General features: G+C 31.5%; 1 protein-coding gene across 1 annotated transcript in view; it reads left to right on the forward strand.

Annotated features, from left to right (window-relative positions):
* CADM2 (cell adhesion molecule 2) overlaps positions 1–15,576 on the forward strand; it is a 264,551-nt gene that overhangs the window by 200,521 nt on the left and 48,454 nt on the right. The window contains exon 9 of the mRNA XM_089910397.1: positions 3,546–3,665. Within this exon, the coding sequence (XP_089766523.1) occupies positions 3,546–3,665 (120 nt within the window). The remainder of the gene's footprint in view (positions 1–3,545; positions 3,666–15,576) is intronic.

Genomic DNA, 15,576 nt, shown 5'->3' on the forward strand with positions numbered 1-15,576 from the left:
CAACGGGAGAGGCCACAACAGTGAGAGGCCCGCGTATGGCAAAAAAAAAAGAAGAGTTACAATCATACAGATAAAATAAATGATCTTGAGATGGGAGTGTTAGAGAAATTTCTCTTTGCATTATACTTAGGTTTAAGAAAATTTTCTCTATAATATAACATATTTATACATATGTGTGTAATTTTCAAGATGAGGAAACTCTATCTCAAAGTTCTTTCATCCATTAAGTGGGGATAATAATAGACAACTCATAAATTTGTTGAGATCATTCACCACTGATCACAATGAGAGTTACTTAGTGAGCCCTCGTTGTCTTACACCCTTTCTTGGAAAGTCTCAAATCAGTTGAAACTGGAGAGAGTTCATAAGGTGGTGTGGAATACATGAATCTCAGGTCAGGCTCACACAGCTTTCAAAGTTGCAGGATACGTAGGCAAAGATTCATTTTGTTAGCAAGGAAATTTATTGAAGAAAGAATTTGTAGGTTATAATCTTGAAAATGTATCCTTCAGAAAATAAAATTTGTCTGTATGTATTAAACACAGAGAAGATTTTTTTTTGAGCAGAAGTAAAGAAATATTTTAGTTCTATATTGACTAGTTGACCTGTCAAAAAAGTGAACTTTTCTAGATCCCTAAAATATGTTTTATTTTTATAATGCTATGAACAAATTCATTTAGTAAACTTTTGTTGACCTTCTAAATTGTGCTAGGGTACCAACAATAAAGTAGGCAGAGTTCTATTCAAAGATTAATTGCCAAGTGGGGAGACTGACAACAATAAAATCAGAACAATAGAAAGTTTAGGTAAGAGAAATATCACACAATTTCCTTGGCCTTTCTGAGAATTACAACTAATTCTAACTAATCTTACATTGTTGAGTTGTAGTTGATTCTGATTAATCTCCTGGTATTGAATGTTAAGATTATTTCAACTTTTGCTATTTCACAATAGAATTGAAATAATTGGATGGACATGAATGTGTGATAAAAAGAAAGAACAGACTGATGAAACCCTCAAAATTTTTGCAAAAATGAAAGTGTTTAAAATGTTTCAGAACATGTAGGATGAAATAATGTTACTAGTGATTAAAAATATGTAACAGTGACTGGGAGACATTTCTTATTTGACAGGTCATTTTCTTGACCCAATTGTCGTATCGGCCAAGGCTCTTTCCATCAAATTGCTTTTAGCCAGTTTGTTTTTAGGTACATATGAAGTCAAGGGGAGAAGATGAGAATGATGAGCAGATAAGCAGGAGCCAGACTATGAGTCAATAATGGTTAGTGGTGTTATCTCATCTATCTGGACCCTGTAGAAGACTCTAGGACAGTTCCCTTAAAGTGGATCAACAATTATTAAAACTACCCATTTTTTAAATGTTTTTTGAATATTAGCCTGGTGGGCGAAACCCTATATATCATGCATCTTCATATGGGAAATAGGATATTGTTGGTTTATATAAGAATGCTCATGAAAATATATAGACTATCTCCAAAACAAATCAGAGTTAATTATTACCCATCTTTGTTGATATGAAGTAAGGAAAAAAATCCAAACAATATGGGGTTTTTTGGCTTAAAAAAAAAAAAAGTCTGTTATTTGTACTCCAGAATCAAATAATATAGCTGGTTTTGAAACACTGCTTTTCAGATACAATGAAATTTTATTCTAACCCATTTTCTGATAGCAAATAATGTAATATTTTATAATCAGTGATAGGTTTGGTAATCTTGGGTTCTTTCCATGGAGTTTTAAAGGACTAATATTATTGTATATTCTTATATTTGTTAGCCCCAGAAGATATTTCCCTTTGCACTAATGAAATACATATATTTTGAGATCCTAATGAGCAAATGATTTTGCTAACAGACAAAGAATATATTATTTTCTATTTTGGAAATGCATGAAAATTAAAATTACTTTTTTTAAATTTAGAAAATGTCTTTCATTTACCTCCAGCCTGCCTAAACTATTTAGGAAAGCTTACAATGAAAATAAGAAGTTATTATAGAAATTAGTAAACAAGAAGCATATGTGCACATATACATAATATTTATTCATTTTTAATGTTGTTGAAGTCAGTTCTACTTTATGATCATGGTAATCGCACTCCAGACAATACCCATTTTCTCTAGTGATTAATGTAGCACCATTGGGTTTTCAGAAGGTTGTTTTCTTAATGTGACTGGCCAGGAGACAGGTGTAAACATAAATACCAAAGATAAGAGAGTGATCTCATGCTGTTTTCTGATGTCTCCAGCATAGAGAATTCAGCAGGTTAAAGTCTGAGGATTGAGTAGGGCTGTTTATCAGAAGTAAGGAACTAGAAAAAAATTGGTGTGACTCAGAGACTTTAACTGAGAGAATGACAGGAAGTTTTTTAATAGCAAAATAATCTGTCAAACACTCTGAATATATAGGAGCTGTGTAGCAAACATGTGAAATCAAAACCCAGCACAGTAATTAGAGGTAATTTGTGAACTGTTTCTAATTTCCTCACTGTGTAAATTTTATGCCTATCCACTTGAGACAAGATTTGACTCTCTGAGGATCTTACTGAAGTTCTCATTGCTTGACACTGGCTATATTGTTTCAGTGTTCTCTATGCTGCTTTTCAAAGTTTTAGCTGCTTTTGAGTGAAAGGAAGATTTTGGTGTTAAACTCTAAGCTAATTTTTCTCTTTTTTATGTTCTCTGTATTTGAATCTACTGTCAACTTTTGCCAACTTTGACTGATTATGGACTAGTGGTTGAATGTTATGGTTCAGATATATGTTCAATAACTTCTCCTAGGTATGCCAAATAAAATAAGTCATAAACAGTTCAGAATATTGAGTTCCATGCTAGTTGACCCAATACTTGTTAAAGACTCCTAGGTACTGCAAAATTGTTAGAAGGCGTTACCAGCTAATCAGGGTAAGAATTATAAGATTCTAAACTGTACATTAACACCGTTTGTGAGAAAAGGAAAAGCAAAATAATGGTAATAATAATAGTAACAGTTGGCTTCTTTTTTGTTTGTATCTAAAGATTGCTTTCATCCTATTTCCTATCATTGTTTGCCTAAAAAAAATCAGAGTATTTAACATGCATATATTCATCCATCGTTAACATTTCTTTAATCTTATATGGTGGTGTTATTTGTGTTTATTTTCTGTTGTGTTGTTTCTTTGTTTACTTCTTTGACAAAGCATGTCAGTTTCTGTTTTACCTCTGTATTTTGCTACTGCATGTCAAACTTCTTAAACGACTCAGCGAACGAATGAATTCTTGTCATTTTAAGTTTTACTCTAAATATTGCAGGCAATCTGCTTATAGGCAAACATTGCTCCAAGTTTTTGCTTTGTGTAGGAGCATTAAAAATCAATGAAAAACAAAATGACAAGAACTGCGTGGTACCGCCAGCTTTGTACCTGATAATCTGTTTAAGCCTGTTAAAAGTTCAACCCAAATAAGATATATGTATTTGTAATTTGAATCATTTGTGTTTCTCTTTTGTTTGCATGATATGATTTTGTTTTATATTTTTTTTCCACTCACCAGATGTTCCCAACACTTTGCTTCCCACTACTATCATCCCCTCCCTTACCACTGCAACAGTCACAACCACTGTAGCCATAACAGCCAGCCAAACCACATCTGCAACATCCAGCAACATACGAGGTACAGTATGCTTCTTTGTTATGGCCTGGGAAACACATTAAATAGAGCTTTTAAAGGTTTTATAAAGGGTAGAGGAATAGAGATCCAATTTTACTTACTTCTAAGAAGTAATTAAGTCACCTCAGTTACTATCAGTTAAGGTTGTTGGAATAAAATATGAGACAAGATGGTACATTTTAATTTTTCTTAGTGTCAATTATGACTCTTATGAAAATGCTTCAGAATATAGGTTGAGAATATATGGAGCTCTGCAACATTGAGAGTTTAAAATGTGAACATGGGACACTGTTGTTTTTTTTTTTTCCTTACCCTATAAATGCAAAGAAATAAGATGTTCAAAAATGCAGAGGTAGTGTTTGCTTTTTTAAGACCCTAGTTTAATGTTAATGATTTGTTATTCCTCTGCAACTAGATTAAAATGCCTGCATTGAATTTGTTGTAAAATTGGCATAATCCAGGGGTCATTATAAACTATTTGCCACATAGAACTTTTAGGTAAATATTCAATATGTCAGCCTGAAGTGATTTGCTGAGTGGAGCTACTTATTCTACTAACAGAATGTTCTGAAAGCAAATGTTCTAGACTTGTCCAGGATGACAGGAGTTGATGGTTGGCTCCATGAGTAATTTCTGGCATCCGTTTACTAATAAGTATGTTTGTCTCAAACAGAGCAACCTAAAAGATATTGAAGTAATCCTTAAGGGCAAAAATAATTATTACGTCATCGTTCAGAAATATAAAAAAGCATTTCTGAGTAGTCTTTAAGTAGTTAGTAGATGATGAAAAAATAAAAAGTTGTTTGAGCACATTAGAGAAATACACATTTTAAACTTTATTTCTGCATAAGCAATGTTCAGAGACAATTTGTCCAAATTAAGTCTGTCATTTACTCTTATACATGTTTTATGTCACGTTGGCTGTCCTAATATGTGTTAAATGTAACAATGTAATTTGAAATCATGAGGACTTTACAATAATATATATCTAAAGTTTTGCCAAGGATAGACTTAACATTATTTTCCTTCACTTGTAAAGACTGTTCAGTTAGACTGTTTGTGTTTTGTAGAATTTCTAGTAATTCTCAATATTATATTGAGTTGCTGCTAGATTTTACTTTATAGTTACTATATTACTTTTTCTCTTGTTCCAGAAAAATATTTTAGTATCTTATAATTGTTAATTTTTAATAATTTGGTCAATCCTGTTATGCAGTGTACAAGATTGATAGCTAAAGCTTGATGATAGTAACATTAAGAATTTCTCAAAATACCTAGTATTACTAAAAAAACTGTATTTGAGCTAAATCTATAAGTAGAAGAGATTAAAGATCATTCTTATAACAACTTATATAAAAATGAGTAGAAAAATAATAAAAATGAAGAAAAAGTTAAAAAATACTTTATGATGTTATATGAAATGTAAATATCTAAAGTTCTACTTTGCTTTAATTTATTGTTTTTCTAAAGATTTTTTTTACAAACAGTAATTCAAATGAAATGCAATTTACTGCTTACCAACAAAATCTCTATGATATTAAGTTCTGACTGTACAAACAAATCACTTTGTTGGAAAAGGAGAGAGATATATATTGACTTAACTTTTTTTAAAAGACCTAATTATAAGAAAAAAAGCCTAGTTCATTTCTTCTTCAATAAATATTTATCAAGTACCTGCTGTTTATATAAATGGCACTATGCCAGGTCCTAAAATTATGGGGATTAAACATATTGTATCTGAAATCACTAGCAATTAAATTGATGCATTTCCCCCAAATAATCAGTGTCTATACTTAATTAATGAAAAGTATTCATATTCTTTGTGAGTGTATATATATATATATTAGGCTAAAATAATAGAAAATATTTTATTTCAAAGTGAAGTGTTTAACAAATCTTTTATATTTGTCTACATGCAGCTTAAGTGACTCTTACCTGTTCCATTTTAACCAGCCTGCTAAAAAGAAATCAATTTTCTACTTTTTCAAGGAAATTCATTTTTTAAAGATTTCCTAAGATGTTTTGTGAACTTTACACCATGGAATTCAAAAGTGCTGGAAAAATTTATTTTTCCTTCAAAGGAGCACACAAATAAATAAACCTCAAAGAAGACACACACACACACACACATACACCCCATTCCCTCTTTTTTTACTTAATAGTTGCAAGATATTATTTTTCAAATGGCACGAAGATATGTGAAAAGAAAACGTATTTTATGAGTTAGGCAATTCATAGCGTCTGCTTTATACAGAAAAAATAGTAGCACCAACATTGAATGTTAGTGTAATGTCTATTTTTCCCTCCTATCTTCAATGAACAACTGGGAATTGAAGGAGGTCACCAAGCTCACCTGCGTGATTAATGTTCTAGTCCATATTTGAGGGAGGTGGGGATTCAGTCAATAAATAAATATTTTATGATTTTTGTACTATATTCCTTTTAATTTATATGATATTCACTTAGCTGTGCATTACCTATTAAATTAGAGGTTTCAGGTGCAATTATATTTTAAGTGGAATTCATTTATGTATAAATTAGTGAAAGATGTTTCCAAATTATAGTTTAAAAGATATAATAAGAATATGTTGCCTAAGAAAAGCTAGGAACTAAATATTTTCAGCTTGCCAATTTTTTTTGTTTACTTTCTTCATCTCTTTCTCTCATTCAGTAATCTAAATTACTAAGCTAACTATGTTTAATTTTATTAGGTTTAAATGGCATTTCTTCAAATTTCATAAACTATAACATTTATCTCACTATATACATATTTATTTAATAAATGACCACAAATGAATCACTGTTCATATCTCCATTTACACTCTTTCACCACCCCTGCCATTGCTGAGATTTCTATCCTAAGATATGGTAAACATCCAATTAAAAATAAAGAAACATAGCTGTTGCTATATTAAAAATCAAGATAAAATAGACCAAAAGAAGCTACTCCAGTTGTTAGTCATAACCTTGAGAATTTGCACATCTCTTCAATTTGTACATGAAATGCATCCTTGTGTGCAGGAAGAGGAGCTTCAACCATATGGAAGAAAAGCGGGCAATTAGCAGTACCTTGTTACAAAAAAGGGTGCTATAACACAGAGAAGGGAGCAAACTTGAACAGTCATGGGAAAGACAGAGAATAAGTGAGCCTGAGAAATATCTTTAGGTGTGAGATTCAGTTCTTCTGTTTACAAAGTCTTTGGTCTTAGACGATGAACCAAATTTAGCATCAGCATTTTTGTCAGAAAAATGAGAAACACTTAATTCTCAGATTGCCTTGAGGATTGGATAATGTCTAGAGTTCTGGCAACATAATCAGCACTCAATGTATGACAATGATTGCTTAGTTCTTTTAAGTAAAACAAATGTGTTCACATGTAGCTGCATCTGAAATGGTATATTTTTCCTATAGTAATTCTAGTTTTAATTCTGGCAAAATTCTTTGGTGTTACTGCACTGATTACATTTTAATTTCAAACCTATTTTTAATTGATTATGTGAAAAAAATGGCACTAGAGCATATGGAACTTATCTATCCTTGACTATAACAACAATTTATAAATTTTCTATGAATTTTATAGGATTCTTATTTATTTATCATATACCTAAAACCTGAACATTTTATAGATCTCTTAAATATTTGCATTACAAAGCATCACTGCTACAACACATTTTAATTTTCTGCTTATAGAAATTGCAACTTTTTAAGACTAGTGGCCTGATTAATCCTATCAACTAATTCAAAAGATATATATCTGTATATCTATATCTATATATCTATATCTATATATACTCTTATAAATTTGGGTTTTTTTTAGGTCACTGTAATCAATTTTTAATGAGATAAACTTTAATGAGTTAAATATGATAATTTATAAAATGCTTCCAAATGACCTGATATGATTTCTAGTATTAATATTATTTTTGCATGGTATTGTTAATTTGAAAGCATTTTTTAAAATTTTTTATCATACTGTATAATTTTAATTTTATATAAACTAGCTCATAATCTAAGAATCTTTAACAGCAAGCACCCTCATTATTTACAGATCATGATATAAAGGTATTGAAAAGTCAAGAAACATATATGAGACACAGTGAGATATATCAGTGATTATGTCTATTTATCATGATTTTTAAAATTAGAATTCACAACTGAATTTTTGTACTTACCAACACAGAAAAACTCCTAAATGCCTAATTATTACCTGTCTCTGCCTCTGTAAGACTGTAATTGCACTACAAGTATAGAAATGAAATGACATATATGGAGAGAAGATGTGAAATATCTGATATACTCCCTGTCCTAATACTAAGGGTCTGTTCAAATACTTCATGAATTTCAGTATATCAGATAGGAAAAAATAAATACTAAAAGTGATGATGAAAATGTTTGTACAATCCATGTAAAAATCCAAATGAATTATTGATTCAAGTATTGATTTAATTTTACATCAGACTTTAAAATGGTGAAATAATTTTTTGTTAATAAAATCATACCATTTTTCTAGTAATATGAACCAATTTATTAGCTATAATGAGGTAATTGCAAAGGTACCTTATTTCACAATGGCACTGCAAAACAAAAGACATATTTTTTTTAATTTAAGAAATCAACCATTATCAAATTATCTACAACCAGAATAATAATGACCAATCTCAAAATTTAGAGATGGGTACTGTTGTGTTGGTCCCAGCCTATTGGTAGTGATGCTTTTCGCTAGGAATGCTTGAGACACTTGCCTCAGCTCCTATTGCTTTTAGGAGCCCTCACAGACATTTCCTCCAGAAGGGCCAAATGTTGAGGTTGGACCAGCCCTTGTTCTTAATATGATCGCAGGCTGTACTTCAGTAAGAAACCAGTAGGGAACTTTGAGGAACAAAATTATTACTCAGAGATTCTGGAGGGCCACATAGTGAGGTCACTGGTGAAAAGAGAAAGAGAGCGCACAGACCTGGGCTCTGCCTTTATTAGGGTTCAAAGGTGGGGTGTCTAGAGTTTTGTGGGTTCACCCTTTATTGGTTAATTTAAAGCATAAGAATGGGAATTAGAGCACAGGAAGGGAGAAACCAGGTTACCCAAGGTGATCAGTTATCTAGGTTACCCAGGACTTTCTGACAAAAAGAACTTCACAGGTGGGGCAGCCTAGTTTCTTACCTGGTTGTTTTGCTACAGCTGGCAATATGTTTATTCAAGGTGGATGTCTTTTTGAAATGCATGCTTCTGCAATCAAAAGTTTAATGTCAAGCACAAACTTAATGTCAATTCTTCACAATTAAATTACACATTAATTTAGTTATTATGTCTAAAAATGTAATATTAAGTAAAATATTTTAAATTATTCATGTAGAATAGAATGAATTTTAGCATACGTCTACAATAAGTATAGATCCAGTGTAGAATTAAAGGCCCACTGTAATTTTAAAATCATGTGAATCATAAAATTTAACTATTTAAATGTATATGAATTTAGGGACATGGTTGATCATTAAGTATAATCCCAAAATATTACTGTTTGAAAGATCTCCCTTCTCTAAAGATTCCTTGAAGCAATCTTAGTGACTTGTAGAAAAAAATCATATACACAAAGTTAAGCTATATCAAATGAAAATAAATTGCCAAAGTATTTACTTTGTGCCAGTATAGAGAAAATGAGATTAATTGTAACATTCTACTCATATTTAATGTGGGCATTTTTAATGAACTGCAGTTGCCTAGAATGTTGTTTACGAAATAGTATTTTTGTATGCAGATTCCTTTACTTCAATTGTTGTTTTATTTCTCTGGCTTCAAAATACAATATGCTAACTTAAACACAAAATGCATATATGAGCACATCAAATCACTGTCTGAAACATCTATTTAATTAAATCAGGTTAAAAAGCAATAATGATCTGACCTGTGCTTCTAATCTCTATTTCCTTTATGTCAAAGAAAATCTAGTCTATATTTTATTTTTATTTGGTTTCATTAATATGTGCCCTCCTCCCCTTTTTGGCACAGATACTTAAAAAATAGAATACATAGAGATAAAGAAACGTTTATCAGAATAAAAGAAAACACCAGCACTGAGAAAGAATGAATGGAGTAAAATCATTATAGCTCCGAGTTAGTCATAATAAATGCATTCAAATAGAGCATTTGCAATGGTAAAATATATCATCTTGACAGAGTTAAAGTTGTTTATGAGCTTGTATTATGAGTGTTTAGCTATTAAAAATGTTTCTGATTTTATTGATGGTAATAAAACACAATTTGCATGGTGCTGTGAGCTTTTAAAAATTAAGTGTCAATATGTTGGGCTTTTTTTCACTTGACAAAAATTAAGTAATATTTCAGTCTCCAGATGATCCATATAGAGGGAGCTGCTTATCTGCAAAAAGATAGGTTTCTACATTTAAGCTGTGAGTATAGCTAAATTTCCACTAGTCTTTTTAAAAACCATAATTACTATATAAAGTTGACTCTGTTTCAAAATTAAATACATGAAACATAGTTCATAATGGAAACAGGATATTAAAAATGCTTCTCACTTGGAAAGAATAAGCATGATGTATGCTCCCTCTCAACCTTGCTAAAAGTACCATATTATTAATGCTGAAGGGAGTGGCTACAGGCCAGACATGGGTGGGAGTACTGACTGGGGGTCCTGGTCTCTTACTCAGCTATAGACCCACACATTGGAATAATGGCAATGTTTCAGATTAGGTTATTCCAAGATAGCATAGGGTGCTAAAGTTATTCTTTCTATTCTAGTAGAACTTATTTGGAGTAAGAATCACTTTTATGTATAACCATTTCTGAAACCAAGTGGAGTGTTTGCCTCTGACTTGTATGAAGGTGAATTCTGGTAAAGTTTAAAAATCTTTAAATATTTACTTATTTCTTTATGGCATTTAGGAAATATTTGAAGAAAACCAGTATTCATATTTTCTTTCCCATACCACCTATTAAGGGAAGCAGAACATTTATTCTCTATTCTATTTTCTAAGGGCATTCTTGTGGCTTGTGCAATTTAAAACATCAAACATTTTTAAGGGTTTCATTTTAAGCTTATTTATTTATTTCTTTGGCTTAGATAAATTTAAACAGAAATCTTGTTCCATTAGTTTATATTTCTTTTAAGTAAACAGTTCTACTAATATTGTTTCTACTTGTATAAATATGAGTGCCTTAATTGATTTTATGATAATAATTCTAGATTTAATATAATCTAATAATATATACATTTCCTGCAAAACAACCTCTAAGAAAAGAAAATGTTCCCTAGTAGACTATGTGCCATCCTTGAATTCATTTTTATATAATATGCATACACATATAAATATTAATTTTAAAATTTCTGTAATTATTATATTCCAGAAAGCAAATCGCTTATAAAATATTAAGAATAAATGAGTTACTTATTATTAGGAGGATAATCTGTTTTATATTTTAAAACCTTGGCCTACATATATGAATAAATGTATTCCCAGAACATCTCTGAAATTATTTTAAAAATCATTAATAAACTGGTTGTATCTTTCTTACTAACCAATGAATTAAATTTATGTGCTGTGCCTTTGAAGCTGAAAAGATTGCCAGCACTGCCCTTGCTTCTTTGACACTCCACATGAAACACAGTTAATAACCTCCTGTGGAAGCTTGTCGAAACACTGAATTGATACTAATTATACCAACTTTGGGATAGAAGGTGACCTTGACTTTCAGCCGGAACTTTCTGCCAGGACAGTAAATAAGAGCAAATGCCACAAAGCGTGACTTCTGAGAAGGGTCTAATACAATCTATTAAATATAAGTTCGTGGAATTGCAGTAAGTACTGGGATACTTTTTATATTTTAAAACATCTCTTGCTTCAATAATACAGTAGTTTATTTCTCTAGATTTCAAATAATCTCCCATTAGTTTGCTGTACTCATTTAAATTAAGTTGTGGCCAGAAAATTAAAAGCTACTTGATGCAAAGTGTCTGTAAGGTGATTGCAGGGCAAGGAGACAGATTTTTCCAAATGGCTTCTCAAATACATACATAATATTTATACAATTTTGTATCAGAATTGCTTATTCTGAAGCTGTGATAACACTGACTCTTAATTAAAGAAATGTCTTTATAAAATTATTAAGAAAAACGACGAAGAAAAAGCAATTGCCCCAGTAGATGCACAGGTTTAAACTCTTGCCAGAAAACCTGTCAAGACCAATGATATGTAGCAGTTTCACAGATAAAAATCTGCGTTCATTGTGTTAAAAAAGAGTCAATAAAATAGAGTCAATAAAGTTACTATAAATTCTAGCAGGTGAGTAAGAACAGAAATTAAACTTTCTTCACCAATATTGTTTAAAGAATTACATTGGTGTAAAGGGAATACTGTTCAAAGTGTTCAGTATAATAAATGGGAATACCTAATTTAAGACCAGTTATTTTTCACTTTAGAAAAAAAGAGATGAACTCAAACATTCCTAGGGACCTTTTATGTAACCCATTAGTAAGCAAAGTATGCTGATCAATGAAAGTTTAAGTAGGAAAGGAGGAAGCAACTTTGAACTAACATGAAGAATTGCATTAGATTCACTGAGAAACATTTTTTTCAAAAGCATTTGAACCATTTTTGATGTCTAAAACCCAAGTTTCATAATAAGCATAGTGCTCTTCTAGGGTAGTCTGTTAAACTGGGTAAATTACAATGGTCTTAATGCATTTTTTTCTTTTTCCTTGAAGTCATGTTTCCTAAATATTGATTATAAGTTTATTAGTTTTTACTCATTTAGATAGTGTGTGACTCAGGATATCAGTAGGAACTGATTGCAGTCTCAAAAGGGTGTAGCTAAAGAGTTTTTAATGAGGACACTTTCACAGAAGTATAGGCAGAATTTGGGAAACTAATAAGGGAGAAGCACAGTTGAACTCATAATAGCAAGATGCTCTTACCAGCACCAGGCCTGAAAGGCCAAACACAGTAAGTAGGGTTATCCTAGTCAGAAGAACTGGAGCCAGAAAAGGGGCAGCTTGCAAAGAGTGGTACTTTAATATGTAATTTTCCTTCCTGGCTAAACTTAGAAAGAGACAAGCACTCTAGACAGTAGAGGGCAGATGATGAAGCTTGATAGGGCTGGCTTTGTTATTAGACACAGAGCAATATATATATATATATATATATATATATATATATATATATTTGTATCGTTTAAATAGCCTATTTCACAAAAGAAAATCATTTAGAATCTTGGTGTGAAGAATACCCATCTAATTCATTGAGTAGTGAGAGATTCCTCATTTGAAATATTTTCAAATCTACTTGTATGGATACAATCTATTTATTTTATTGGAATTAAGTGCCTTGAAAATGTTAGTTGCAGGGGGAAAAAGCTCTAAAAATGAGCTAGCCATACATTAATAATATACTGATACGGATATGTCTTATTAACTTACTATTTAAGGTATTTTAGTGTCACATAGACAAATAATTTTCAGTCCTGAGATAATAGATTTTCAGAATAGAAAAATCATTTTCTTGAGAGAAGATTTTAGAAAGAACAATCACAGTCTTTAATACATAATATTATATATCTGCCTTTGATGTCCTTAAAGTATGTGTACATTATTAAATGAGTTAAGTTGGTAGAGTGGAAACATGTAAAATAAATACAATTCAGCTTGTTTTCACTCTGAACTATACTTGTTTGCCTATGCTACAGCTTGTGTTCCTTGGCATTTTACCACCAACAGTCCAGAAAGTTTTGTTCAGAGTGGGATATAGAATAGGTTTTTAAAAGGACTAAGAATGACAGTCTAATTTTTCTGGTATTTCTAGGTATCCTATTCCCTAGTTCTGAGAGTTAGCTGGAAATTGAGCACTGTATCTCAAAATGCTGCTTTAGGGAACCAAAAACGAATCTTCATATACTTTTCTCTTAGTCCTACAGGTTAAATCCAGATATATTCCATCTTAATTCCAAGTTGAAAGAAAAGAATATGCAAATGAGAAGGAAGTTCTAAGATTTCATTTTACTACTTCATATTCGTACTTCTAATTTCTCTATTCAATTTGGTAATATATCAATGTAGGATTTTTCCTTGATAATCCATCAATGTGGGATTTTTAAAGTAACTTTAAAATGAAATGGTTCTTTACCAAAAGCTAAAAATAGTACACAACACAATTTAAATGTATAGTTATTGCTTCACTAGGTTAACAAAATACGTCAAATCTGGGCTCAGCATGAGATAGTGAAAGTAATTGCTGGGAGCAGGATATTTTTCTGTCCTCCTGATTTAGCCTCTGGACATGTTATCTCAGGCAAATAAATTCATTTCTTTTTACCCTAATGGGCTATGTGAATTCCAAGGTGTTTCTCAATTTTGGGTCCTCTACCAGAATTTCAGGAAGGAGTAGAGTTTCTGGTTTTTTTTTTTTTTTTTTTTTTTTTTTTTTTTGCTGTATGCGGGCCTCTCACTGTTGTGGCCTCTCCCATTGCGGAGCACAGGCTCCGGACGCACAGGCTCAGCGGCCATGGCTCACGGGCCCAGCCGCTCCGCGGCATGTGGGATCTTCCTGGACCAGGGCACGAACCCGTGTCCCCTGCATCGTCAGGTGGACTCTCAACCACTGCGCCACCAGGGAAGCCCAAGTTTGTGGTATTCTTTAATCAGAACTTGTAGATAAAAATCCTTTTGCCATTTGAAATAGTGTCAGTAATTTCCTTAACATGATTCTACACTTCCAACTCATGTATGTTTGAATGTTCTGAAAAGCTAAAAGTTTAAAAATGAATTGTCACACTCTGACCACAATGTTTGGCCTTTTGGTCACTGTTTCCCAGCTATATGCCAATCTCTTCTCCCATCACTTCCATTTGCACACTCATTTTCCTCCAGTATTTTCTCTTACAAAGTTTTACATACCTGAACATTATCCTGCTTGTAAAGTTTCCAACCTCACATTATGGTGGTAAAATAAATATTGAGTTCCATCTGTGATATCCATAAAACTAATGTATATGGTCCTTTTTCACCGTTCTTCAAATGAGTCCAGGTCTCTCCTGATCACCCACTTTGTAGCCAAAATCGACAGCTTAAACAAACTTTCTGATGGGATTTGACATCCATTTTGATTCAATTAAAATGGTTATAGAAAAACAATGAAGATCATGGCTTCTGGACTTATATTATCTGGGTTCTTTTTTCCACCTTTCCGTGCATTAGCTTTGTGACCTTCCTTAAACTCCCTGTGCCTCCGTTTCCTGATCTAAAAAGTGCAAAAATAATAATATCAACTTTATAATGTAGTTTTAAAATTAAATATATTTATAACTTAATTTGCTTTAAAAAATGTCTTGCTCATAGCAAATACTGTTTTTTTTGTTTTGTTTTTTTTTTTTTATGACCATAAACAATCTGATGCTCTACCCAGGCCTAAAACCATATTCTTTTGAATCATCTTTTTCTTCACAATAACCCATGATAGGTATTATTTTTCTATAAACAAGTAAGACACTGATTGACAGTTTCTAATTTTATATGTAGTCCAAATTACATGATTTAGGAAGAGGAAGTGGAGGAAAGAGATTTTAAAATATTATAAGACCTATTCATCTGAAAAATCTATAATACCGTAAAACAGAATTAAGGGGAATCAAAATTTGAGAATTCATATTCTTTCAAACAATGCCACTGAGAATCACTGACTATTCAACCTGGAAGGGCCTTTTAAAGTTAAAAGTTTCCACTTTTTCATTTTACTGATGATCGCATAGCTAGTTTACAAATTAGTACTAAAATTTACAAACATGTAATTCTATTCACTACATTGTACTTCCTTCCAAATAGTATAACAGTTAATTTAGAAAATAAAATCAAGAAAAACAACATGTAAACTCTAAATATTTTTGTTGAAGCACCTATACATGTGTAGG

The sequence above is a fragment of the Delphinapterus leucas genome, chromosome 4, assembly GCF_059928025.1.
Source record: "Delphinapterus leucas isolate spDelLeu-1000000601 "Yukka" chromosome 4, BTC_Dleu_Yukka2, whole genome shotgun sequence".
Taxonomy (NCBI): Eukaryota; Metazoa; Chordata; class Mammalia; order Artiodactyla; family Monodontidae; genus Delphinapterus; species Delphinapterus leucas.